Source organism: Chaetodon auriga, chromosome 10, assembly GCF_051107435.1.
Source record: "Chaetodon auriga isolate fChaAug3 chromosome 10, fChaAug3.hap1, whole genome shotgun sequence".
Lineage (NCBI taxonomy): Eukaryota > Metazoa > Chordata > Actinopteri > Chaetodontiformes > Chaetodontidae > Chaetodon > Chaetodon auriga.
The window spans coordinates 23,618,216-23,643,204 of record NC_135083.1 but is presented as its reverse complement, the minus strand read 5'-3'; the positions used below and the strand labels follow the sequence as shown (position 1 = coordinate 23,643,204).

At 43.9% G+C, this 24,989-nt stretch overlaps 1 protein-coding gene across 1 annotated transcript in view; it reads left to right on the top strand.

The window, feature by feature from the left end:
- Positions 1-24,989, top strand: part of lamb2l (laminin, beta 2-like) — a 47,923-nt gene that overhangs the window by 21,884 nt on the left and 1,050 nt on the right. Inside the window, exons 3-34 of the mRNA XM_076740369.1 lie at positions 157-326; positions 4,285-4,420; positions 4,794-4,867; positions 5,151-5,339; positions 6,677-6,740; positions 6,852-7,054; positions 7,215-7,335; positions 7,590-7,778; positions 7,920-8,099; positions 8,233-8,345; positions 8,558-8,637; positions 8,826-8,982; positions 11,371-11,511; positions 14,072-14,233; positions 14,364-14,485; positions 16,731-16,851; positions 17,297-17,489; positions 17,619-17,762; positions 17,952-18,183; positions 18,268-18,431; positions 18,631-18,855; positions 18,963-19,177; positions 19,312-19,408; positions 20,390-20,762; positions 20,871-21,055; positions 21,245-21,492; positions 22,247-22,462; positions 22,574-22,718; positions 22,894-23,101; positions 23,907-24,048; positions 24,304-24,480; positions 24,576-24,741. Coding sequence (XP_076596484.1) covers positions 157-326; positions 4,285-4,420; positions 4,794-4,867; positions 5,151-5,339; positions 6,677-6,740; positions 6,852-7,054; positions 7,215-7,335; positions 7,590-7,778; positions 7,920-8,099; positions 8,233-8,345; positions 8,558-8,637; positions 8,826-8,982; positions 11,371-11,511; positions 14,072-14,233; positions 14,364-14,485; positions 16,731-16,851; positions 17,297-17,489; positions 17,619-17,762; positions 17,952-18,183; positions 18,268-18,431; positions 18,631-18,855; positions 18,963-19,177; positions 19,312-19,408; positions 20,390-20,762; positions 20,871-21,055; positions 21,245-21,492; positions 22,247-22,462; positions 22,574-22,718; positions 22,894-23,101; positions 23,907-24,048; positions 24,304-24,480; positions 24,576-24,741 — 5,352 coding nt within the window. The remainder of the gene's footprint in view (positions 1-156; positions 327-4,284; positions 4,421-4,793; positions 4,868-5,150; positions 5,340-6,676; positions 6,741-6,851; positions 7,055-7,214; positions 7,336-7,589; positions 7,779-7,919; positions 8,100-8,232; positions 8,346-8,557; positions 8,638-8,825; positions 8,983-11,370; positions 11,512-14,071; positions 14,234-14,363; positions 14,486-16,730; positions 16,852-17,296; positions 17,490-17,618; positions 17,763-17,951; positions 18,184-18,267; positions 18,432-18,630; positions 18,856-18,962; positions 19,178-19,311; positions 19,409-20,389; positions 20,763-20,870; positions 21,056-21,244; positions 21,493-22,246; positions 22,463-22,573; positions 22,719-22,893; positions 23,102-23,906; positions 24,049-24,303; positions 24,481-24,575; positions 24,742-24,989) is intronic.

Genomic DNA, 24,989 nt, shown 5'->3' with positions numbered 1-24,989 from the left:
GATTAAATGAAATGATTGCTATGGGTTGTTCTCACTCCACTTCCACACCAGTAGGAAGTTCACATGTGAAGTTGATGACACAATGAGTCAAATAATCATTTCTAATTAGAATGAACAATTATCCTTTATTTCTTCCCTCCATCCCTCTGCTTCCAGCTCTCAGTGCGTATGGACAGGAGCTCCCATCTGGCCCTCATGGCTGCACGGAGGGAAGCTGTTACCCTGCAACCGGAAACCTTCTGATTGGACGGGCTGTCAACCTCTCCGCCACCTCTACTTGTGGTCTAGATGGGCCAGAGCACTACTGCATTGTCAGCCATCTGCAGGTCAGGACACACATGAACAGACAGTCAAGGTGGACTATATAGTTATGCAATTAATGCATCAGCATTTGTGTTCTGAGCACCAGCAAATGGTCATGATGGCTGATTATGATTTTACATTCATACTGTCTCACAATATAACTGCAAATTGCTACTCCTTCTAACAGTTTCTCGTGTATCCTCAATTTGACTCCCTCACCTGCCTGTTCTGTCTTTTAGCACAATGCCACAAGCCCCTTTACAATACCTGGCACCCTGCAGTCAATGCAATGCTTTTGTTTGTTCTCGCTTTGATACATTCATCCATCAGTCTCCACTCGTCCATCTTCATTTGTCCATCTGTTTGTTTGTAGCCCGGTTTCCATGAGCAAGGCCCCCGAACACTACCCACTCTTTCAGCTTCGGGCCCCAGGTGTAGACACACAAGGCAGCCACGCCTTGGTCACACACATTCCCTCCATCTCTCTTTGTCTCTTTTATCTCTCGCTGTTTTTACTTTCAGTCACTCAGTGAGTCAAGTGTCAGTGGAGACCAGTGACAGCCAATGAAAGCTGGCCACAAGTTTAAAAACTAAAATCCTTTTTAAAAAAAGCTGATGTGATTTCGGATTTTGGGGACTTTGTGATTGCAGTATTTACCTCAACAATAAAAAATAAGATAATTCTTCATTGATCCAACAGAGGGGAATTTTGGGTGTTGAAGCAGCACAAGGACAGAAATAAGTACAACTAACTTGAGCTAATGGAGCAACACCATCTCAAGCTAAGTGGCATTGTGGTGACATTAGTCGCAGCAAGGCAGGAAAATATTGTAGTATATGTAAGGGTAATATGATACCATCAGATATAACAGTGTACATTAGAAGATGTAGTATGATTATTCAATCAGAGTTTTACTAGAGTTTTCAGTGTTCATTTCAAGATATGATGCAGTACATTCTGCAGTAAACAGTATAATATATTAAGTTATGCCATATGAAATTGCAGTCAGTATCATCAGAGATCAGTGAGTGTTTCAAGTGCCCTTCACACTGCACCTATGTGGGACGATCCAGTGACTCCATATTATATACACAACTTTCAGTTTTTAGGGAACACAGTACACAGATACCGCTGTAGATACAGATAGCACCCATAGTTCACTCTCTTATGATGCTTCCACAGTCTCTCCTTCACCTCTGCAGAGTGCAGCTCTTGTTTTTCTATCTGCCCTTACTTGACAGAATCCCTGACATGCTCAACATCATATTGACATTCACTTCTCTTGCATCCGCACACAACATGCATTTCCATGCGTCTACATGTATGTGCCTGTGTTTCCATTGCCTCAGGGCAGGAATATCCAACAGTGTCAACTTCCAGGTGAACGTGATTGACATTCTCTGATGGATGAGAGGCCCTCTACTACAATAAGGGGCAGGATATAGGGACAACCTGTCCCACCCTAAATCCAGGTGTGGACCATTGCTGGCCTGTTAGAGGCCCACACCAAACATTTGTCTCACTGCCTTTAAATGTCCTGAAGTTCATCAATCACTTGTGTTTGACATCCTCCTGTGTTTTGTTCCTTGTGAGATCAGATTGCATCGTTTTTTTTTTGTTTTTTTTTGTGTCCCAGGAGAAGCAGTGCATTTAGGCAGTAACTGTCAAACCAATTGTGTTGAAGAGATTTAAAGAGGCCCTTGTTTGGCCCTTAGACCCACCTGGCAGAGTGGAACTAAAACTGTAACTTTAGACAAGAGATAGCAACAAGAAAAGTGAAGAAGGAGATTGGAAAAAGAGGGGATGGCAAGTCACAAAAAAGAAGAGGACGATGCAGAGAAAGTCAGACACATGGAGGCAATCGAACAAAGTGAGCAACTGTATTAACAGCAGGGAAATATCTGTTTCAGAGCTGCAACTTAGCTGGAAAGGAAATTGAATGAGGGAGGTGGGTTGTGCTTTTTTTTTTTTTAAAGCCACCATCGTAGTGTGACAAAGACGTGTTTTCAAATCAACATCAGACTTACATCAGTGTATTGTTGGAGCAGAAAGCCTTATAGTTGAGCTGACCAGGCTTGACTAATGGGAGATAAATAAGAGCTCAGAGGAGGGAGGGAGGGAGGGTCTTAAAGCCACACGAGTTTCGACCAACTGAAGCTTTACAGTGCCCCTGAAAGAGAAGATGAATAGGAATCAGATGGTGATCTTACTCATATGAACACCAAAACCATGAACCTAAACTTGATCTTGCTCTTGAACCTTATTTCCTTTAAATGTGTTAAAGCTGCAGCGAATACGCAGTGCTGTTGCAGAAAGGTTCATAGCGTGGGGACGGATGGGCTACTTTGCAGAAAGAAATGCCCTTTTCAGTTACCGCGGTGGGACATGAGGGTTTGGGTGATTTATGCCGGGATTAGGGAAGGTAGGTGAAGAAGGCAAGCATGCATGGAAAAAACACACAGTCTCCCCTGTACAAGGGGGCGTGTGTGCACATGTGGCCGCGCACATCCACATACACCTCCACACATGCACAAACACACACCACTTCCAGCACACTTTAGGCATTCCTTTTCAACTCTCAGCCGAGTCTCTTTAACAGTCGTGTTGTTGTTAGCAGCTTAATCACCCTTGACAACAACCTAATTAAGAAACGCTGCCCTGGAATCCACTGTTTCTCTCCCTCATCTGCCTGTTTACCCCCTTTCCCCCTCCCTGCTCCCCTCTTCATGGCCCCCTCTCAGACGTACCCCCTTTTCACCCTCTCAGCATCTCCCTCGCTCTGTGCCGGCCCCTTCCTTTGTCTGTCTCCCATGCTGAGTTGTTTGAGACCCCTCTCCACTGCATACCCACTTCTCTCACCTGCACCTTTCTTTCTCTAACCCCTTCTAACTTTTCTCGTACACTCCTTCATTCAAGCTCTTGCTCTTGGCCTTGGTCCCCACATTCTTGTATCTTTCCCATGCCCCCTGGCTTCAAGCTCTTCCTCCTCTTCTGTCCTCTGCCTTGTCAATGTCAGCTTTTCACCAGCTAACTGCATTTCCCCTTCTTTCTTCCTTCATCCTCCCCTTCCATTCATGTCAGGACCTCCCTGTGCCCTTGCATTTCTCATAATCCTCATCTTGACCATTGAATCTGCAGATAATAATTCTGAATGGTTATGTAAGTCTGTACGTCCTCTGGGTACTCACCACGGTGCACAGATATTTTGACATTGTTGCATATTTATTCTATCCTTCTACAAATGACTGTAGTCTGCTGAGATCCTGTTTTAGATGATCGATTGTTAGCAATGCTAGCAGTATAACACTAGGGATGACAGTGTCAGCTGCTCCGTCAAGCAGCCCACGATGTTGACATTTGTAGATGGACTGCCATGAAATTTGGTACGGATGCTCATTCTCCCTCATGACGAAGTGTAAGAACTTTGATTTTTCCAATACTTTTACCATGAACCTCACCTGTACTGTACATAACAGCACACAGCACACATGCTAAACTAAGTTGGTGAACATGGTAAACATTAAATATGCTCTGACGTTGTTGCTGTGAGAATGTTAGCGTTTAGCTTAAAGCACTGCCTCAGAGAGCTCCCAGTGTTTGAAGCATCTAAGTGTATTTTTTTGCCCTTTATCCTGATCCTCACACCTGCCTCCACTTCTCCTCTCTCCCTCCCCCTCTTTTACTTATTTCTTTCTTTTCTCTACCGCCAACCATTTTAATCTTTTGACCCAGCTGAGGCACAATCGAGTCCCTTCTGGCTTTTGTCCCATGCACACCAGTATTGACACACCAGTGCACATTGCGCACATTATTTCAGCCTGACAGATGAAAGCCCCAGTCTGAGGAAACAGTTCTATAGTACACTGTACAATATGTACAAGGCACAATCTGTGTAGATCCATTTCACAATACATACAGTAGATGTTAGGATTACAGCAAGTTGTAATGTTGATGTAAATGTGCATTTTCTGCCTCAACAGGAGTCAGACAAGTGTTTCGAGTGTAACTCCCAGCATCGCTACGACCCGTACCGCCACAGAAACAGTCACCGCATTGAAAACGTCATCTACCTCATGGACAGCAACGGAGACAACACCTGGTGGCAGTCTGTCAACGGTGTGTGTGCATTTGAGCCGTGTGTATTGACTCTTACTGTAACAGCACACAAACAGTGGTCAGTGTGTTCATTGTGCTGATTGCCTCTGTCCTGCATGCGTGTGTCTGCAGAATGTGTTTGTTCTTGTTGTTGTGTACACATTTTTACAGGGGTTTTACAAAGTCATTTCTTGGATGTCTGTATCCAAACTACTTGAGAATGCTGATGCCATGCAGTGATATAAGAACAGAGAAAAGGTAGCTTCATACTGTAGTGTAGAGCAGTGTCCCCACAGGGTCTCTGACAGTCACTCAGTAAAGCAGACAGTGACTGTAGGAGATGAGACTTCATTTGTGTTGTTATGGCACTGAGTGACAGTTATTTCCTCCACAGGACAAGAGAATGTCAGCATCAGACTCAACCTGGAGGCTGAATTCCACTTCACACACCTCATCATGAAGTTCAAGGTACGCACATGTTTTTACATGTATGTGGGTGCCAGTGTGTATGTGTGTGTTTGTGGACCTCTGTTGACTAGACGGTATGTTCTTAAGCATGTCAGGGTGCATACTTCTAGGTGTGCGTTTGTTGTGTACACTCAGAAGTTGGATGGCTGCATTGCATCAGGTTGGAATCCTAATCCTCCTGTTGGTAAAACAAACATTGAGCTAAAGGTCCAGAGAAATCAGTCTGATGAGGTGTCTTCTGATTCCAAATGCCACACATTCTCTTCTCTCTTCTCCTCCTCAGACTTTCCGACCTGCAGCTATGATCATTGAGCGTTCGGCTGATTTTGGCCGCACGTGGCGTCCATACCGCTACTTTGCCTCAAACTGTACCAAGACCTTCCCCAGCATCCCGGCCAACGGCCTGCACCACATCAACGACATCATCTGTGAGGAACGCTATTCCGACATCGAGCCCTCCACTAATGGAGAGGTAAGAAGTGGACGAGGTGCAGGGAGCAGCAATAGCAGAGTCTGTCAAAATAAAAGGCTGGAATTAACACGTTTGTCCAGATGCAGATTTGGTGCTCTAATGAAGCAGAGCAGTGTGTGTGGGATCGACTCAAAATACACTACAATGTCTGTGTTCATGGTAATGAAGGAACATGTCACCCACTGCAGCAGTGAGGCTCACTGATGTGTTTTAAGAGTTTTTGGACAGCAGTGGAGCTCTATGGCACAGAAGGATACGCCTCCACAGTCCATTTAGTAGATACATTCATTTTTGCTTGAGATGGGATTTATTGACAATAAAAAATAGAGAATATCACCAGATTTATTCTTTCAGGTAAAACTGAAGATTCTTGAAGGGATAATCTGTATTAACATAATCTGTATTAACATGTGTTGCTGGGAAGAAGAGATGAGATGAACACACATATACCAGCAAAATCTGAAAGAAGTGGTTCCGTAAAAGCAACAAGTAATTGGACAGATCAACAAAATTGACTCTGACTTTTGGTCCGTAAGATTTCAGTCCGAGCTGATTTGGCGACACCCGTTGTCACTATGGTAACAGTACGTTTGGTTGAATTCTACAGCAAACAGTAGTTGAGCACCTACTTTGTCAGAAAACAGCAGAGGAGTCTGGGTCGTGTCTGTTTACTGTGCAGCCAAATAAATTCATGTTGATTTGCTAAAGAAGTCAGTCAACAATGCACCATGGGAGTTGTTTTCCACACAACAGCAGGACACTGTAAATAGAGCTGAATACCTTGCTGGTGTGCAGCCTGTCACCTGCAGCTCCTCATTTAACATCTCTCTATGGCTGAGCTATTCATGTTTCATTCCCTGTAATATTTGGAAATGATCTGCTTCGAAAAAATTTTTGCCCATTTACTGTTAATCACAAGCTGCCATGTAGAGATGATTACAGAGAGTCAATACAAATGGCTGCAAAAACATTAACAGCAGGAAAACAGTGTCTGATTTAATGAAAATATTAATAATTAGAACTTTAAAGAATAGTTTGTATGAAGATAACTGTCTTCATCTAAGTAACTATGCATGTTTTCAGAAAAACAAAGGGCCATTTGAGGATAGTGAGGGAATGTGACAATGTTGTGCTCACAATAACTGTTGCAGTCATAAATTGGTCAACTGAAGCTTTGATAACTCATCTTTTCCAGCTCAGATCTGCCTTTGTAAATGTCACACAGAGAGCCTCTTCTCGGTTAACATCTGTTGTTTAGCTGGATATGACCTTCAATCCCAGAGACAACTGGGATTTCTGTATTCCTTTAGCTGAAAAATGATGTTCTTGTGTTCAAGGTCATTTATAAGGTTTTGGATCCTGCCATTCATGTGAAAGACCCCTACAGCCTGGACATTCAAGGTCAGTGGAGACTTCTAACTCTGGACCACTAACAGTCAATAGCCGACCCTACCTTCTGAACTGAAATGGGTTAATCTACAAATCAAACTGTCAATCTGTTTTGTCCTTCAGAACTTTTGCGCATCACCAACCTGCGTATCAACTTCACCAAGCTTAACACTCTGGGAGACGACCTGCTGGACCGACGCTTTGATGTTCTGCAGAAATATTACTACGCCATCTATGAGCTGGTGGTCAGAGGGAGCTGCTTCTGTTACGGACACGCGTCAGAGTGCGCCCCGGTGCCGGGGGTTAACGTCCGGGAGAATGGCATGGTGAGCTAGCGGGCTGTTATTTTTACCTCAGTCATCACCACATGTGCTGTGGGACTAAAGAGAAACACAAGAAGAGCAAGAACTGATTGTTTGAAAGTAGTTGAAACTATTATGACAGTGCCTACACTTACCATCATTTCGCTGCATTGTGATTGGCCAGATCCACGGCCGCTGTGTATGCAAACATAATACAGAGGGCTTGAACTGCGAGCGCTGCCGAGATTTCCACAATGACCTGCCGTGGAGACCAGCAGAGGCGGAGAACCCACACACCTGCAGAGGTGGGAACACACGTACACACACACACACACACACACACACACACACACACACACACACACACAGATGTCACAAAATCTGTCTTACAAAATTCTTACATGAGAATGAACTTGTGCAACTCAGAATTGCAGATGAGAGGTTCTTGTAATTTACTTTGAAACTTCTGCACTTATTTGACCTTTGGGAGACCGTTGTTGTAATGTTTGTGTACGTCTAGTTAATCTTTATTTGTTCTTTTTCTTGTTTGTTTCTCCAGAGTGTAACTGTAATGGCCACTCAAACCAATGTCACTTCGACATGGCCGTGTATTTGGCCACGGGCAATTTCAGCGGGGGAGTGTGTGACGACTGCTTACACAACACCATGGGACGCAACTGTGAGATGTGTAAACCTTTCTACTACAAAGACCCCGTTAGGGATATCAGAGACCCACGGGTTTGCATTGGTGAGTCATTCGTGTTTGTTCTTAACAGAATGCTTCTTCTTTATCCTTTCAAGTCTCCCGTTTACAGTATGTATGTATGTTCTGGCCTCTCATTCCTTTCCTCCTGTATTTAACACTCACTGTCTGACATCTGACCGCCAGCCTGTGACTGTGACCCGGTCGGATCATTGGAGGGAGGAGTGTGTGACAGTCACACCGACCCGGACATGAGGATGATCGCCGGACAGTGTCGCTGCAAAGCGAACGTCAAAGGCACGCGCTGCGACGACTGCAAGGAAGGTTATTACGGACTCAGCCAGAACGACCCGCTGGGCTGTCAGCGTAAGTATGTGTGTGACTGTCTGCCACTGAAAACGCTGTGCGTGTCAACAGACATGAAAATGAATTTATGCTGTTTTGGTATATGAAACCACATAATCTGCAACATCTCTCTGCGCGTGTTTGTCTCCATCAGCTTGCAACTGTGACCCTCGTGGCATCATCATGATGGGAGCTCCTTGTGACCAGATTAGTGGGGACTGCTCCTGCAAAAGATATGTGACTGGTCGCTACTGCAACCAGTGCCTGGTTAGTCACAACTGTTGTTCTTATGAAATCTGTAGCTAACTGTGGACTTCATATCAAAAAGATCATACTATTGATTAACTGCAATAATAAAGGAGTGTATATAGTAGCAGCTGTACAAGCACAACAGATGTTCAAACACAGTGCAGAGTAGAAAGACACACCAGACATACCAGTATGCAGCCTGGTTTTGAGGTTTGTTTCCATGCCTGTAGCCTGAATACTGGGGGCTCAGTAACGACCTGGCTGGCTGCAGACCATGTGACTGTGACTTCGGTGGAGCCTTCAACAACAGGTATAGTTTTTCTGTGTCTTTAAACATACACATTTGAGAAAGAGGGATTTTTCTGAGAATGGTTTATTCAGTTACCGTGAAGTGAGGCTGTGGATCATTCGCTCTGTTCCTGAGTGGAGACCTCAAAGAGCACAAAAGATGAAAAAGCCGCTGTGCCTCTGAAAGTTTGCCTGTGTCTGTTTCTTAAGGTGCATGATGGAGAATGGCCAGTGTGACTGCAGGAGGCATCTGATTGGCCGACAGTGCTCAGAGGTTCAGCCTGGGTATTTCTGTGCTCCACTGGACTACTACAAATATGAAGCTGAAGATGCCACTGGACATTCCCCCGCTGACTCTGCACTGCCGGTGAGCCTCCCCACCCTTAGATAAGTTTATAAGGTTAAAGGTACAATGTGAAAGTTGTGGCCAGACTTTTGGTATAAAGTGTTCAAAAAATGAATGAACATTATCAGAGAATGTGAAGAAATAGCAACAGCAGCAACTGTCTCATAATCAGCTGGTGGTTTTAATAGAGGACATAAATCACAGTTGGGGTTGCTGGAACTACAGAAACACTCTGTCCTCTGGGTAGGTTCTCTGACAAACAGTCTTTGGACATGCAGACCTACTCACAGACTTAAACCAGGAAACAGTTCCTCTCAGAATTAATGTCAGTTAGCAACAGCTGATATAATCTGCCATCTGCGACATGTCTTTTAAGAGATATTAAGACAACACATTCAACAGATTTGTTCGTGTCTGAGCGTATCTGTGCGTTTGACCAACCACAGTACTCAGAGTCAGTCACACCGTTCACATTCACACACTCTCATATGTGGCAAAATGCTCACTCTGGACCCGGCTGTGGTTGAAAGAGAGCAGCCCTTCAACACTGAGCAGGCCGAGGTGGACAAAGCATAACTCTTGGCTCGGTGCAGAAACTCCCCGGAGCTGCAGCTGGTTAAGTTTCATTTATACTGTCTGTGTTCACATGGCCTTGAAGGTGAACTGGACTGTCTGTGTGCAGCCCACACTTTCTGACCTGATAAAAGTATGAACACATTTATCTATACAGACACCTAACGTAGTATAAACAGCCTCAGGAAGTACCCAGAAAGGTGACAGACCTTGTATTGTAGCCCGGAACAAGATATTTGTCTCTCAGCACCATTCACAGAAGGTCTAATCTTCTTAAGTCTGTCCTCTGTATATCATACACACACTGAGCAGTCCCAGATCAAACATCAAGTCTTGTTAATGTTATGACTGAAACAGAAGGAGATTTCATTTTGTTCTGACTCCACCAAGGTCGTCTTTGTGAGGGGATTTGGATGGGTGTGCTGGTTTGCATGCTGAATTTAGATGCAGGGGTGATTAAACTTTCAGAAGTTTCATTATTATCCCTCATCCCTTTACTCCACAAGGACAAGGACCACTACACCTATTGCTTTTCAAATTTCCTGAACAGTTAGGCAACTAGAAAATTGCTGTTTTTCTTTCTTCTTAATTTGAATACAAAACCAAGACCACAAATCAGAATTACAAAACACTATCCCTACATAAAGTTAGACAAACAAACCAATGATTCTAAAAACAGACTTTTCTTTTTGTTCCCCTGGTTTTTTGGATGGCATTCTTTTGTGAAGAAGCTGGAAACAAGGGGATGGAGGGGGGCTATGACACTGTCTTTCAACATATTCTGTCAACAGCTAGCCCCACTCTTAGTAATTTCACGCTTGTACTATATAGTAAAGTCTGTGATGGACATTATTTAACATATCTTTTCCCCTTGCCTCTTGCATATACTTACCACTCTTATTATATGAGCCCATGTTTTTCACACTTATTTCAAACTATATAACACAACACTTTGTGACAGTTTACATAGGATCAAGTAGCTATAGCTGATTATACGTTTGACATTTAGTCCCCCCCATCTGTGCACTACTGCGACAGGCCTGTTCCTGCTGTCACTGATTCATCTCACCCGCCTTATCCTCCTATCCTTCATCTGTTTACCCGCTTTCTCACATTCTTCACTGTCTGTCTCCTTCATGGCCCTCCACCCACCTCCGTCCTCTCTACTCCAAGGAGAACCTCTGCCCCCTCCACTTCCCCATTCAGCCCTTCGGGCAAGCTCAGACACTCCATACTTACAACATCACTGCAACAGGAATGTGGAAAAAAGTGACTTCAGAATGTTTTGAGAGGAAAGGCAACAGTACACGACACCCAGCAAGAGGAGAGGCATCTTTGACAAATGAGGCTATTGTCTTCAGGGGGTGAACATGGCTTTGACTTTGACCTTTGCTGGATCGAAATTGAGTTTACGTGTTGACGCACAAAGAAGAGGTACAGAATATGCAGGACACAGCCAAAGTCCTGTAATTCTGTACAGAATTCATACTCCACAGCTGAAATGACACGGAAACACAAGAAAGTAGCACAGATACCAACCTGCCACAACTAATTACTGCTGCGCAGCACACACACTTACTAACATGTACAACACACACACACACAAAAACTCTCAGCCTCTCATTCTTTGTTTCTCCCTGTCACGCTCCTGCAGTTTAAGCCCAGCATGCCTCTTTCTGCTCTGTCTTGTCATTTTCATGTGTGGAACGAGAAGCTGTGCAGGATGAACCCCTGCAGGTTCTAAGAAGTCTTACTGTAAATAGTTTCTATGTGTGATTGGCACAAGTATGAACCCTCTCCTCTCCTCTCCTCTCCTCTCCTCTCCTCTCCTCTCAGGGCAAAGTTCGTCCTCAGGCTGAGACTGACTGTGTCCAGCACCTCAGCAACCAGCTGAGGAGGCACCGCCGTCACCGTCGCATTACCAATTCCCAGCAACATCGGGCAGCTCTGAGACGCATCCGCCAGCTTCAGCAAACAGTAGGATATTTGCTTTGATTCATTCACTGGTTTCATTTATAGTTTGATAAGATACACAAGATTCAAGGATTAGCATGTTAAAGCAAGAAGACAATGTTTTGGAAGTAAGTGCTGTCACTTGTGAAGTATTTGTGGGTCCAACAAGGACCTCAGTTGGCCATTGGACAAGAAACAATGTAGATTAGTGGTTTCCTACCTTTTTGGCTTGTGCACATTAAGATATGTGAACTTGTAACACCACATCACAGGTTATGTCCTGTGTGTCATGTGTTGTGAGCAGAGATTTTTCCTCTGGAGATGAAACAATCAAGTATTTCAATTATTTCAAGGGATTTTAGAGGGTTGAAGATGTGGTAATATCTAGTATTTGCTGATTCGAAGGCGTCTTAGAGGCCCTAAGAGGTGAAAAAATCCAGTATTTCACCTACGTTAAGCCTTTTTATAGGCCTGGAAAGGTGCAACTTTAAGGTATCACCTGAAAATCACCTGAAAATAAGAATGTTTGTGTTTTCGTTGCCTTAGAATGAGTTCTTTATATCCATAGAGGGAGAGAGTCCACCATGTTGCACCATCATGTTGCTACAGTAGCCCAGAATGGACAAACCAAACACTAAAATTAGAGAGCACCTTATACATTTTTTGTGAGTTTCACATCCACTGTAGTTTATACTTGTTTGGAAAGGGAGTGGTGAAGTGATTGAAGTATTCAATTGGTTGCAATCTGCAATAGATGTCACTAAATAACCCCCAAATGCCACTAAATCCTACACAGTGGTCCTTAATGAATCTCATCTGTCATTCCCATACTCCTACAGAGTGAGATCACGCAGGTGGATTGAACACCCATTCTATTGCATTTTGAATCTCCGACTGGCTCCACCGTTGAATGGCCTGACAAAGTTCACGCCCAGAGCCAATAAAGTTTGTTTGAACACATAATGGATACTTGTCCTCTTCTGCACAGATTGCATTAGTCTCCCTTGGCCATGTTGCATACAGCTGAGGACAAGATGGTTGTTCAGTGTGAGTTCCTTTCCAAGGTCTGCCAATTTTGCTCTTCAGAGAACTGCTGCAGAAAACAGCTCTAAGTCATCACCTGAGACCGTGCACACAGTTTTAAAGAACCTCTACGTTGATCGTGTCAGTCGCCAGCCAAGCTCAAGCCAGTGATTTTGTGTGAAAACCTTACAAAACTCAATAAAAATGTGAAAGGTGCTTTCTACAACCAGTGTTTGGCTACTGTAGAAACATGATGGTGCAACATGGTGGAGTCCTTGGAAGAGGACCCGCTCCCTCTGTTGATATGAGAACTCATTCTAAGGTACCAAAAGCACAAAGACACAATCTTATTTTCAGGTGAAAATAGGGAAAAAGGAAAAAAAAATGTGAAAGCATTTCTATATCCAATGTTACAACCCACAGGCTGCTAAGTGAAACGGAAAATTTTCTAAATGGACTAGCAAGAAAAAGACAGATAATAATGGGTTATTGCTCATTGTGAAAAGTCCTTAATTCCTAACAAATCCTAACAAAGATATAAAGTCTTAGGTTACTCAAGTTGTGTTGAGTCAAGTTATGTGAGTATTGTGTTTTTTAACCCTTTGAAATAAAACTGTTAAGCCTCAGTATGGGCATACGAGGAATAAGGCAGTTTTTCTTTTCTGTTTTCTCGAACGAAGTCAAATAAGTACTGCAGATTTGGATGTGTCTGGTATTGACGAAAAGCATTCAGAGGCCGTCTCAGAGGAGAGAAGAAGAATTAATACCCTTCTCTTAAACAAGAGTGCTAATACAACAGTGTGCAAATACATCAAAATTGCAGTTAAAGTGGAAAGGTCAAATCCCCTGAAAGTCTCAAAATAAAGTGCTTGTTCTGCAGGTTAGGGTCATAGTAACTATTGAGATCTTTTATATTATTAGGTAGTAATACTCATGCATTGACATACAGTATAAGCAGTATTTTGCTGTTTCAGCTGGTCAACGTGGAACTAATTTTTAACCACTCAAGATATGGGGGTTGTTAGAAGATTAATGAGGTGGGAAAGAGGTAAAACAAACGTTCTTTTGGATTTTGTATTAATATTTTTGGTCTTTCTCTAATATTTCTGTTTTGATTAAATATTAGGTAGTTTGTCTTCTTTGGGCTTTGAATAGTTAATTGAATGAAAACAGAAGTTTCGAGGGGAACTCACTCTGTGGTTCACAGTAAACCAGTGTAGTTTACACCAAATCTAATAATCTTACCTTATAAACTTATCTTCAGTTTTGAAGTTTTTAAACTAAAACAGACGCTAAAAGGGATACTGTCACGCCATCAAGTTAAGTTGCTTTTAGCATTTTAGAATCCAAAGTGGTGATCAGTGTCATTTGATTGACAGGCAGCTCTAGTCTTTGTAACAGCTGCTTTATTAGACTTTGCATTCCAGGAACCTATGATACAGAACACACACACTCGTCACCCTGAAGACAGTAGAAGTCAGTAAGGAGATGCAGAGATTGCTGAAGTACAGTCTAAAGTAAAGGTGGTAATAGTTGAAAAAGATCTGTCTGCATCTCCCAGCCAGATGTGAGGACTGTTCATAGAGGGCACACTCCCAGCCACATGGTGTCATGGACAGGACCTGGTTTTGCCCGTGTCAAAGATGGTGCCGGCCTGGTGTTCACTATCGACAACATCCCCTATGCCATGGAGTATGACATCATGATCCGCTACGAACCTGAGGTGTGTGACCATGACTTACAAGATTGAGGGAAGCTCTTTTTCCTAACTAATGAAGTTCTTTTAAAGTAAGCCTTGCGTGTGTGTGTGTGTGTGTGTGTGTGTGTGTGTGTGTGTGTGTGTGTGTGTGTAGTCCACAGAGGACTGGGAGGCTGTAGTCAGTATTACATCCGTACTGCTGCCCTCCAGTCTCCGGTGTGGAAACCTCCTACCCACCGAGCAGCTCTACACAGTGACCCTGCCGCACCGCAACAGGTACCTACACTTGTGTACTGTGTATCTAAGTGTATTTGTAAGTGTGTTTGTGTGAGTGAGAAGCCATTGTAACCAATGTGTTTGTTTAATTCATTAAAGGATTTGTTCAGGTATTGCAGGTGTTGAAGTGTTTTGTGTTGTTTTATGGATGAGGATGAATCGCATCATTGCATTGTTGTCTGTTAAACCTGCCCTAGCTTGTCTGCTCTGCATAAGTGCATCCTCGTGTCACTGTACCCTGTGGTATTTTTTTTTTTTACCATTGATTCACTGATAGGAGGCAAACATACCAGAAGGCCTGTATAAGGATCAGGTACAGTGATATGAAGCTTTGTTGTATGTAGATTTAGGGAAAAAGGTTGGAGACAAGCAGACAACAGTACAGTGTGGTGTAGACATTCCATATAAAACCCCATACACCTGGTTCAGCTTATCTCAGTTTTCCTGGCTTTATTTCTTTAGATTATTAAGGGAGTGTGACTTCAGTGTGATCTGTGCCTGCAGGTGCAAATTGTTGTTAGCATGCTAATGGGCTAAATGAATATGGAGAACTTTATAAACGTTGTACCTGCTAAATGACAGCACGTTGTCATTGCCATTGTGATCGTGTTAGCATGCTGATGTTAGCATTTAGCTCAGTTTCACAGTACTGCTAGCATAGCCGGAGACCCTTGTTATTTTGCACTGCACTCAGACCAGCTCGCAGATCAAAAAAACAATTGTACCAGTTTTTGCTGCTTTATTTTAGCTTTGCCAGCCTTTGTTATACGGACACTGACAGTGAAAGAATTAGATATTTTTAAGAAGTAACTTTTTTCTGAGCTCAAATTGGTAAGGAGACTAGGTGCTCAACTACAGATCAACTTGAAATGATCTCAGTAAAGATAGCATATTTTCATTACAGAAGTCATCATATTTCTTATGTCGTACATTTCCATTTACTTTTGGCTGTTCTCATGTGGCCCCCTTTTAGTCTAGAGGCTTGATAATAGACTCATTTTATCTACGTGACCAAGAAGATCATTTGAAGCCTGAAATGAAATAAAAACAGTGTGATATTTACCTTATACTGTTCTTTTGATATGAAAACCTTATTGCAAAGTCAACACATTAGACATATTACTGCAGATCAGACTAGGCTAAGCGTTAATTACGTCTGTAGAGAAAGACGCAGAAGTAGGATATAGGATAACAAACAGGGAAAGACTAGCACTAAGACTCTTTAGTTTCAACCTGCTGAATAGTCTTTCAGAGTCTGAACTCATCTGGAACTAAGAGGTCGGGCACTGCCTGGATCTGGCTGTCTCAGCCTTCCGCTCTCTTCTGTTGGTCCATCAGCCAAAACCAATTAGCAAAGTGAGCCCAAAACACAGACGCCACAGGCAGGTAGAGAGTGGGCCGAGCCGCCCCTGGTGAACAGTGGTTGCTTTAGAAACAGACAGGTCAAGGCATGGAAATAGGAAATAACCTGTCACCTGAATGTCATAGTCAACATGAGCAGCTGAAAGAGTCCATGTGCATTTTAGCTTTTTTTTTTTTTTTTTTTAGCTTTTTTACATAAGGCCCAAGCATACATTAAAGCAAAGGTTGGTAATGTGTTTTAGAAGCATTTTTGTTCTATTACTATTTTCTTATGTATCATTATGTCTCTTAATATCAAGTAATCAATAAATCTACTGCTCTGACAAAAGAAACAAAAACATATGGTATCTGTGTCCACCGCAGGCCTGTAATACAATGATGCACTGGTAAGCGCAGTACACACCTCTTTAGTGGAGATGCCACTGCACAGGAACAGACTTGATCAGCAGCTAACCCGGTCGTCAGTGGTGGGTAGAATACAAGCAAAAAAAAGTGCAACTACTTTCATAAAGAATGACTCAAGTAAAAGCAAAAAAGTATCTGGTTAATAAATGACTCAAAATACAAGCTGCCTGCATTTTCAATATCATTTATTTTCAGTATCTGCAACTTCCTTCAATGTGCCTGCAGAGGTTAGAAGTTAAAGTTTTTAAAAGTGGAGATCTCCGTGTTTTTCGGGAGGAACAGCATTTCATTGTGTCATTTGAAGCCCATTAGTGGAAGGAAAACAGGAAGAGAGAGAGAGAAGGCAAAGAGAAACAGAGAGGAAACAGAGAGAATAGAGATTCAGCAGATTCAGACAAACTATGTGCGTATGGGTGTATGTAGAAATGAATATGCGTTTATGTATTTTAGTGTTTAAATATGTATTCTATGTTTCCAGATACATCCAGATGCCCAGGCCATTCTGTTTCGAGCCAAGTAATCGCTACGTGGTCGCCATCAGGTTCCAGCGCCATGGGGTCTCTCACAGACATCTTACAGCCTTCATTCTGATTGACTCGGTGAGCTAAGACTGTCAGCTCAGCGCCGTCATTATCCACCGCAAAGTCTGTTGGAGGGTCAGCAGTAGTCTTGGAAAACATGAAAGAAACATGGCTTTAATAAGTATCCTGCCACCAGTGCAGCTGTCGTGATAAATAGACCAAGTGTAAACAGATCTCAGAAAAGGTGGTCTCACCTGCATGTTGCTTTTTGCTTCAAACATGAGGTCTCCCCCTGGTGGTGGGAAATTGACAGTAGCAACTGTTGAATTTCTTTGGCCGTAGCTTTTAAATAATTTAATGAACATCCATTTAAAGCATCTATAAAGGTATTAAACTGTAATATATTTGTATATATATATATTGCCTTCCTGACTTATAATCCCACCCTATTTACATCCATAGCAATAACGATAATACAATCCTCCACTTTTTAAACCTTGTTTTTTCTTTCCCCCCCAACTAGCTGGTTCTGATTCCCAAATACACTGAGCTTCCTGGTTTCCAAGGTAACGAGCCAGAGGCAGAGCAGCGGCGGGAGGAGATGATTCGCTACATGTGTCTGGATTCCTTTATGATGACTCCGATGCCTGCTCTGGCTGAGATGTGCTCCAAACTCATCTGCAGTATTTCATCCATCATTCACGATGGTGCTCTGCGTAAGTTGACAGAAAAACACACAAAACAAGATTTAGAGGATGTGGGTTCAGAGTTTTTGAGCTTCTTAAACACAATAGATAAGTGTCTCATATTTTCTTCCCTGTCTTTTCTGTATCTGTTGTATCCAGCCTGTCAGTGCGACCCTCAGGGCTCCCTCAGTGGTGAGTGTGATAAGGTTGGAGGTCAGTGTCGTTGTAAACCCAACGTGATGGGTAGGCTCTGTGACCAGTGTGCCCCAGGAACCTACGGCTTTGGAGTGAGTGGCTGTACTGGTGAGTATGCTCTGCTATCCGCACAGTTTGTCAGCGATAACATGATGACACATTTACCCAATGCCATCTGTAGAATGGATTTCTGTTAATAAGTAGGGTCCTGTAAGTTTAACAAGAAGCTTTATGGCATCATGTGCCTCCCGCACATAGACTAACACTGAATAACTTTAAATGCCCCTTCCCATCTAGCCTGTGACTGCCACTCAGAGGGCTCCTTGAGCCACCAGTGTGACCCAGTTACGGGCCAGTGCCAGTGCAGGCCTGGAGCCACCGGACGTCAGTGCTCAGACTGCCAACCAGGCCAGTGGGGCTTCCCCAGCTGCAGTCCCTGTCAGTGTAACGGCCACGCAGACATCTGTGATCCCCGCACCGGGGAGTGTAGAGACTGCAGGGACTACACGGCAGGACACCTCTGTGAACAGTGAGGATCACTCAGTGTCAGTCTGTGCGTAACTTCATCCCTGGTTGTCAGACTGATGGTAAACGTCTCCCTCTTGTGTCCCAGTTGTACAGACGGGTTCTTTGGAAACCCTGTGCTCGGTTCAGGGGAGCACTGTCGGCCCTGCCCCTGCCCTGGTAACCCCGGTTCAGATCACTTTAACGGCCTGTCCTGTGAAACAGACCACTCCTCGAACCAGATCATGTGTAACTGCAGACAAGGCTACACTGGTAAGCCATCACACTGTGGTGACATACTATTCACTTTTCTTTTGTTTGTTTATTGATCACTTTCTACTCCTCTAGGTGAGCTGGCCTGGTCTAATTTATGGTGTCTGATAGAGACTCATCAATATGTAACCCTCCGCTGAAGTCTCACATTAGTGAAGAGTTCCAATTGTCATGTCATATTCTCTCCTTTCTCCCTCAGGGCCCCGCTGTGACCAGTGTGCTCCTGGTTATTATGGAAACCCAGAGCAAGGCGGCGGACAGTGCCTGCCATGCAACTGTAACGGCAACATCGACACCCAGGATCCTGGGTCATGTGACCCCAGGACCGGCCAGTGCCTCAAGTGCCTGTACCACACTGACGGCCCATCCTGTGCACACTGTCAGCATGGTTACTATGGCAACGCGTTGGCTCAGGACTGCAGACGTAAGTGATGATAGCAGATTTTTTTTAGTTAACCAGTAATAAAGATCAAGTTCTGTTTCTTGTAAGTGTTGACGGTGTAGATGCTGAAGCTATATTTTTCTTCTCAGGTTGTACCTGTGTGACTGCCGGCGCCATCCAGTCTGCTTGCAGTGATGGCCAGTGTCACTGTGACAGGCAGACCGGAGCCTGCCCCTGCAGGGAAAACGTGGCCGGCCATAACTGTGATCAGTGTGCTCCTAACCACTGGAACTACGGTCAGGACCGAGGCTGTGAGCCCTGCGGCTGCGACCCAACGCACGCCACAGGAACGCACTGCAACATGGTGAGGACAAAGGGAGGCCTCCAAAAGCCTGGAAGTTGTTGATGCAAAGGTGTAAGACAAAAAGTATAAAATTTATTAGATAACCATATCTGTCTGTCTTTCCGTTTTTTCCAATCTGTCTCTCTGTGTCTCAGTTCACAGGCCAGTGCCACTGCCGCTCTGGCTTTGGAGGTAAACATTGCACTGAATGTGAGCAGTTCCACTGGGGAGACCCACGGGTGCAGTGTCAAGGTAAGTCAGCCTGTGACAGATACTATAGAATACTTGTGAAAAGAAAGGGTCAAACCTTACCTTAACATACGGGGTCACATTTTTGAACAGATATGTGTCAGTTGTCTATTTCCAGCAGAAATGATGGAGAGACATTTAGCAATCTGTGTATTCTGCCCAATCACTGAAAAATCAATTTCAAAGGGAGCAAGGCTTATTTAACTCCTATTACAGATCCTGTTTCACACAACCAGTTCAGGGTCCAACACACAATCACATGCAAACTGAAACCCTGTCTCTGAGTCTATGATGCATCACAATCAGCATTACGCACATGCTAACACACACTCGGTTTGTGTGTCATTTATCCAACTGTTGGTAATGTGCATCTCTTTTCTTATTGCACGTGCATTAGGGAGGATAGGAGGAGACACGTTTACAGAGGTTGACTATGTGTTCTGCTGGATTTACTGGATTTAACGTGCACTTTGAGACGGCCTGTTTTGTGGGGAATATTCTCGGTCTCTGAAAAGCAGGCATAAGCATAACAGATGGGATTTACAAGAGCAGCGAGGAAAACAGTGGAGGAAAAAAAACATGACTTCAGTTTTATTCTACAGGAACCTCAACAAGATCATTTTGAGTAAAGATGTCACAAAAATATCCAGAGACTGCATCAGTTCATTAAAAACATACACATTATATACCTTGTTTGGAGGTAGAAAACAGCAATGATTATCAGTAATTCTCAAGCAGTAACTGACAGGGGCAGGGAGCTGTGTCTGCTAATCATTAAACTAGAATTTGAACCTGACATTCAGTGAACCATGAAATCCCTACAGCCTCCTCTCTACTCTCTCTGGTGAGACATTCACAGTGTCAGTGAGGCTTAATCTGCTTTACAGTGATGTATGGTGAGGCAGCAAAAGCCTTTCTAACTGCTTCCTTAAGACACCAGTTATGTTATTGTTGTTTGATTGTTTGCTCCCTCCTTCCATTCAGAGTGTAACTGCCATCCGCTGGGCTCAGAGATGGCCCAGTGTGACCGTTCAACGGGAGCATGCCAATGCAGGGAGGGAGCGGCGGGGAAGCACTGTGACGAATGCGCTCGCGGCTTCACCGGAGACTTCCCCAAGTGTGTCCAGTGTCACCCGTGCTTCCAGCTGTGGGACGACGCCATATGCCAGATAAAAAGAGACCTGGATCACATCCAGTACACCGTGCAGAAGATCCTGGAGAGCGGGGTCACGCCGGGAGTCGGGGACACGCGCATCAGAGAGCTGGAGAGGAAGCTGAAGCAAGTGCAGGATCTGATCAGTGCGGAGGACAGCGAAAGGATCCACCATCTGATTGGACAGAGCATCGATGACCTCAGGTGATTATGTCACATAGTGTTATGATCAGTGACATTGGCCAGGATCATGCATCACCTGCCACCATGTACCTAGATATTGTATGAATTACCTTGCTTTTTGTGTTCTAGGGCTGAGATTGCCCTGACCGATGGGCGTTTGATGGGCGTCTCCCGAGAGCTAAACACAACAGCAGAAGAAGAAGCGGCACTGAGACGCACTTTGAGCGACCTAGAGAGAGACCTGAGGGCCGTCAACACCACTGTGGCTCACAAACAGCACCTGCTGGAAGACTACCTCACCTCAGGATTTGCAGGTAGCAAAATCAATCAAATTTTTTTGGAGAAAATGTCAGCCTCTGGTAGCTCACCAGGTAGAGCAAACACACCATGTATGGAGAAAGTCATAAAAATAATGTCCACATTCAAATGTAGTGAACCCCAATCAAGCTAAATGTTGAAAAACTGTAATTAAAACTTTTAAATCTGGTCCTGTGCCCTCACAGATCAATTTGAGAAGGTGAAGAAGTACTATCGGGAGTCCTTGGAGGCTGAGGAGAAGTGCAACTTCACTGTGTCCAACCCTGAGAGTCCTGTGCAGCACTCCAAAGAAACCCGCGCTGTCACTGAAGACTTGCTGGATGCCAGTAAAGACAAGTTCCTCCGTGCTCTGGCTGCTCAGAACAAATCTTTAAACGAGCTGCAGCAAAAGGCCCATGAGCTGGATAAGAAGGTCCATCACCTCAGTCACAAGGTGGGCAGGTTTCATTCATTCATCATTTCACTCATGTATCCAAGTGCACCATATTAATCTTATATGGAAAATGTTCCATAAAAACCTGATACTAATCTACACTGTCAGGTTTATCAGTACTGACAGTAACACACTATGTTTGAACAGAAGAGTGACCAAAATTCATTTGATTGTCCAGAAATAGTGATTCTGACAGTGTTTTGGGGGGATTCCAGTGGCCACAAGTTGTCATAGCACTTCCACTAGACAAGGATGGATAGAGTTTAGTGAACAATCCTGGATATTTTTCTAGGATAGTAGCCCATCACCCTCTATTTATGACCCCCTGAATCCCTCATGACCAAAAAAGCCAGTACTGGTCGTCCTCACTAGTGATCAAGGGGGTAAAATAGATTGCATGTGAAAAACATGTAAAAACTTAGATTTGTCTGGCCATGTTAAAGAGTCTTCTAGGAACAGTTCTTGAAAACATACAGAAAGTAAGTGTCACTGCTCTGCATACAAAGAGGAAACACAGCAGGCTGTGGAAAAAATGATTTTGTACAATGTTTCCAGGAATGCTGATAATCGTTTAGGCTATCTGTTGTTGATTCACTGTCATTACCGTGCTTTCCCTCTGATAGCCCACAAGTCAGCATAAAAATAGATTCATATTTATATGTTTTATTTGTGCTTTATTCTTGTTTATAGGAAAATTAACATCTTCACATTTTTCGTTTTCATCTGAGTGATAATGCATTGTTGCTCCCTCCAGGTGTGTGGTGGTCACAGCAATTCCAGTGTCAATGGCAGCTGTTCGGACAGTCAGTGTGGCGGTGCTGGTTGCCGTGACAATCAGGGCAATCATGTATGTGGAGGAGAGGGATGCAACGGGACGGTGAGCACTTCTGTGGCAGCACTGAATCATGCCAGGAACGTCACCGACAGTCTGAACGCGGCCAACGAGGAGCTGCAGAACGTGGCCAGAAAGGTGCTGAAACACTGGCATTGAATGTAGTGACAGTGTATTCTCTTATCTGCCATAACTGGATGCTATGAAGCTTAAACTTTCTCTGTTGACATCTTGGTTTTCGGGGTCCAGCTCCAGGATATGGCCTCTCTGACACAAGATGTGAAGAACCAGGCGATGAACACGCTGGAGAAAGCCCAGAAGAAGAAGGACTACTTTGAAAACAACAACAAGAAGCTGAAAGATTTCATTAAGCAGATCAGAGACTTCCTCACTGGTATATTGATGTTGTTGTAAATGGTGATCTTGGCTTTGGATGAAGTGAATTCGTTTTGAAGATTATGTCTAACTCCCACAGAAGCATTTCTGCTTTGGCAGAAATGATTTCCTGGTCTTTCATTCGTTGTTTGTTCCTGTATTTTACATTAGTTTCCCTCCTTTTTGATTTCCAGAGGAGGGAGCGGATCCAGAGAGCATAGAGAAGGTGGCTCTGCAGGTCTTGTCGATCGAGCTGCCCGTCAACAGAACCACTCTGGACAAAATGATCATGCAGATAAAGGACAGCCTTTCCAACCTCACCAACATCCAAGAGATCGTCAACCAGACCTCACAGCACATCAGCAAAGCCAAGGAGCTGCTCAACAAAGCTAGAGAGGCCAAGTATGTGCACATTCCCTTTAGACAGAGGTTCAACTGCTATATCAGCATGGTTCAGTAACCAACACTGATCCGTGAGAGCAGATGCTATTATGGATCAGAGTTCAGCAATGAGTGAACCCACAGTGAAAGTCCAGAGTAAGCCTTCAGAACACAGCTGTGACCTGCAGATGCAGCTGCACCCGTCAGCTTTCAGGCCTTATAGCAACAGAAAGAGGAAATTATGAATCAGCAAAGATTTGAATCAATGTGTATTTTCTTGTCAAGATTTCAAACATTCCCTCTCAAAATATACTCAGCATCATACTGTTAAATCTGTATGTGAGATTGTGTAAGATTCTGTCCTTTGAGTGACAGAAATTGACTCTCAGAGCTTTTCAAACAGTCAGACTGGTAACAGATTCCTAATATACGGAGCGTCGTCCTCAGGAGTGCTGAGCTCCACTGAGCGCTCAGGACATTTAAGTAAAAGTTCTGTTTCCTCACTCAGGTTTATTATTACTGGTAGCATTTTATAGCTGATCTCCACTAACATCAGAATCACACACAAGGAGGACGGTGCCATTGTCGGCCTGGCCCAGCACCTCTGAAGTATCCTAATTAACACGTCATACTTACTTTATTTTAGCTGCACAAAAATTATTTCCACTGTTGCCAATTGGCCAAAAAAATCTGTTGCAGGTTACAGGTTTAACATAGTCTAAATTATTAGATCTCATTTCTAACAAGGCCACAATATTCTGAAATATTCCTTCATGAACTTGTGATGTGTCTCTGTCACTCAGTATTGTGCGTTGGCATTGTGCAGGAGCCGAGCAGAGGGAGTGAAGGATGCAGCCAATAATACCAAGCAGGCTTTGGATGTGTCTGAGAAGGCCATAGAGAAAGCAAGAAACGCCATGCGTGAGGCCCGCGACAACCTGAATAGCACCAGGAATGCTACAGCTGAGGTAAAACGTGCTTGAAGTTGCCTGTGTGTTTGAGCGTGTGATAACTTGTTTGCTGTAATGTATAAAATTGCAGGTTTTCATATTCTCCCCACTTCCACAGTTCAGTTATGGGCAAGTGGACCCCCTGACTTTAGAGCACTTAATTTTTTGAGGCTGTTTTTTTCTCTCCAACATCAAAATATTACATTCTTGCTCCCCCATCGCTCCATTTACCGTCTTAATTCTTACCCTTTTTTATGTGTCATTCCCTTCTAGGTGGATGAGAGGCTGACGCAGCTGGAGGATAAGCAGATGGAGGTCATGATGCGTTTAAACAATCTCTCCATGGGGGTGGAAGCTCTGAGGAACAAGACGGAGCAGAACAGACAGATGGCAATGGATGCCAAAGCACTGGCTAACAATGCCACACATGTGGCATCCTCGCTGGAGCAGGTGACGATGAGCGCAGCAACTTGTGCTTTTATTTTGAAAAGATATGTGTATGAAAGAAGTCTGCACCAAATAAAATGAATGCTGTCGTCTCCCAGAGCCTCAACAACACAGAGAAGCAGTACCGCGAGCTGCGGATGAAGGTGGACTCTCTCGGCGAGGGGTCTGGAGGTCTGGACAGCATCAACCAGAAGGCCAAGGATATGAAGAAAGAGGCAGAGGACCTCCTCAACAAAGCCAGCAAGGGGATAGAACAACTCAGGAGTGAGTTCACAAAGCTTCTCTTCGTGTTAACAGTCTGTCCATTCAGTGGGCTCTGTGCAGTACACTGTGGGGGGTTAGAACCAGGATAGGTCACAGGGACGAGTGTGGGTGAGAAGCTGTTGATGTTGATGACAGAAGATTATGAGAATTGTTATAAAATATTCTAATAAAAGATTAATGTTCCCAAAATGTCCAGAATGAGCCCTGATGTAGCTTCAAGCCAAATAACAAACTGCATTGTTATATGT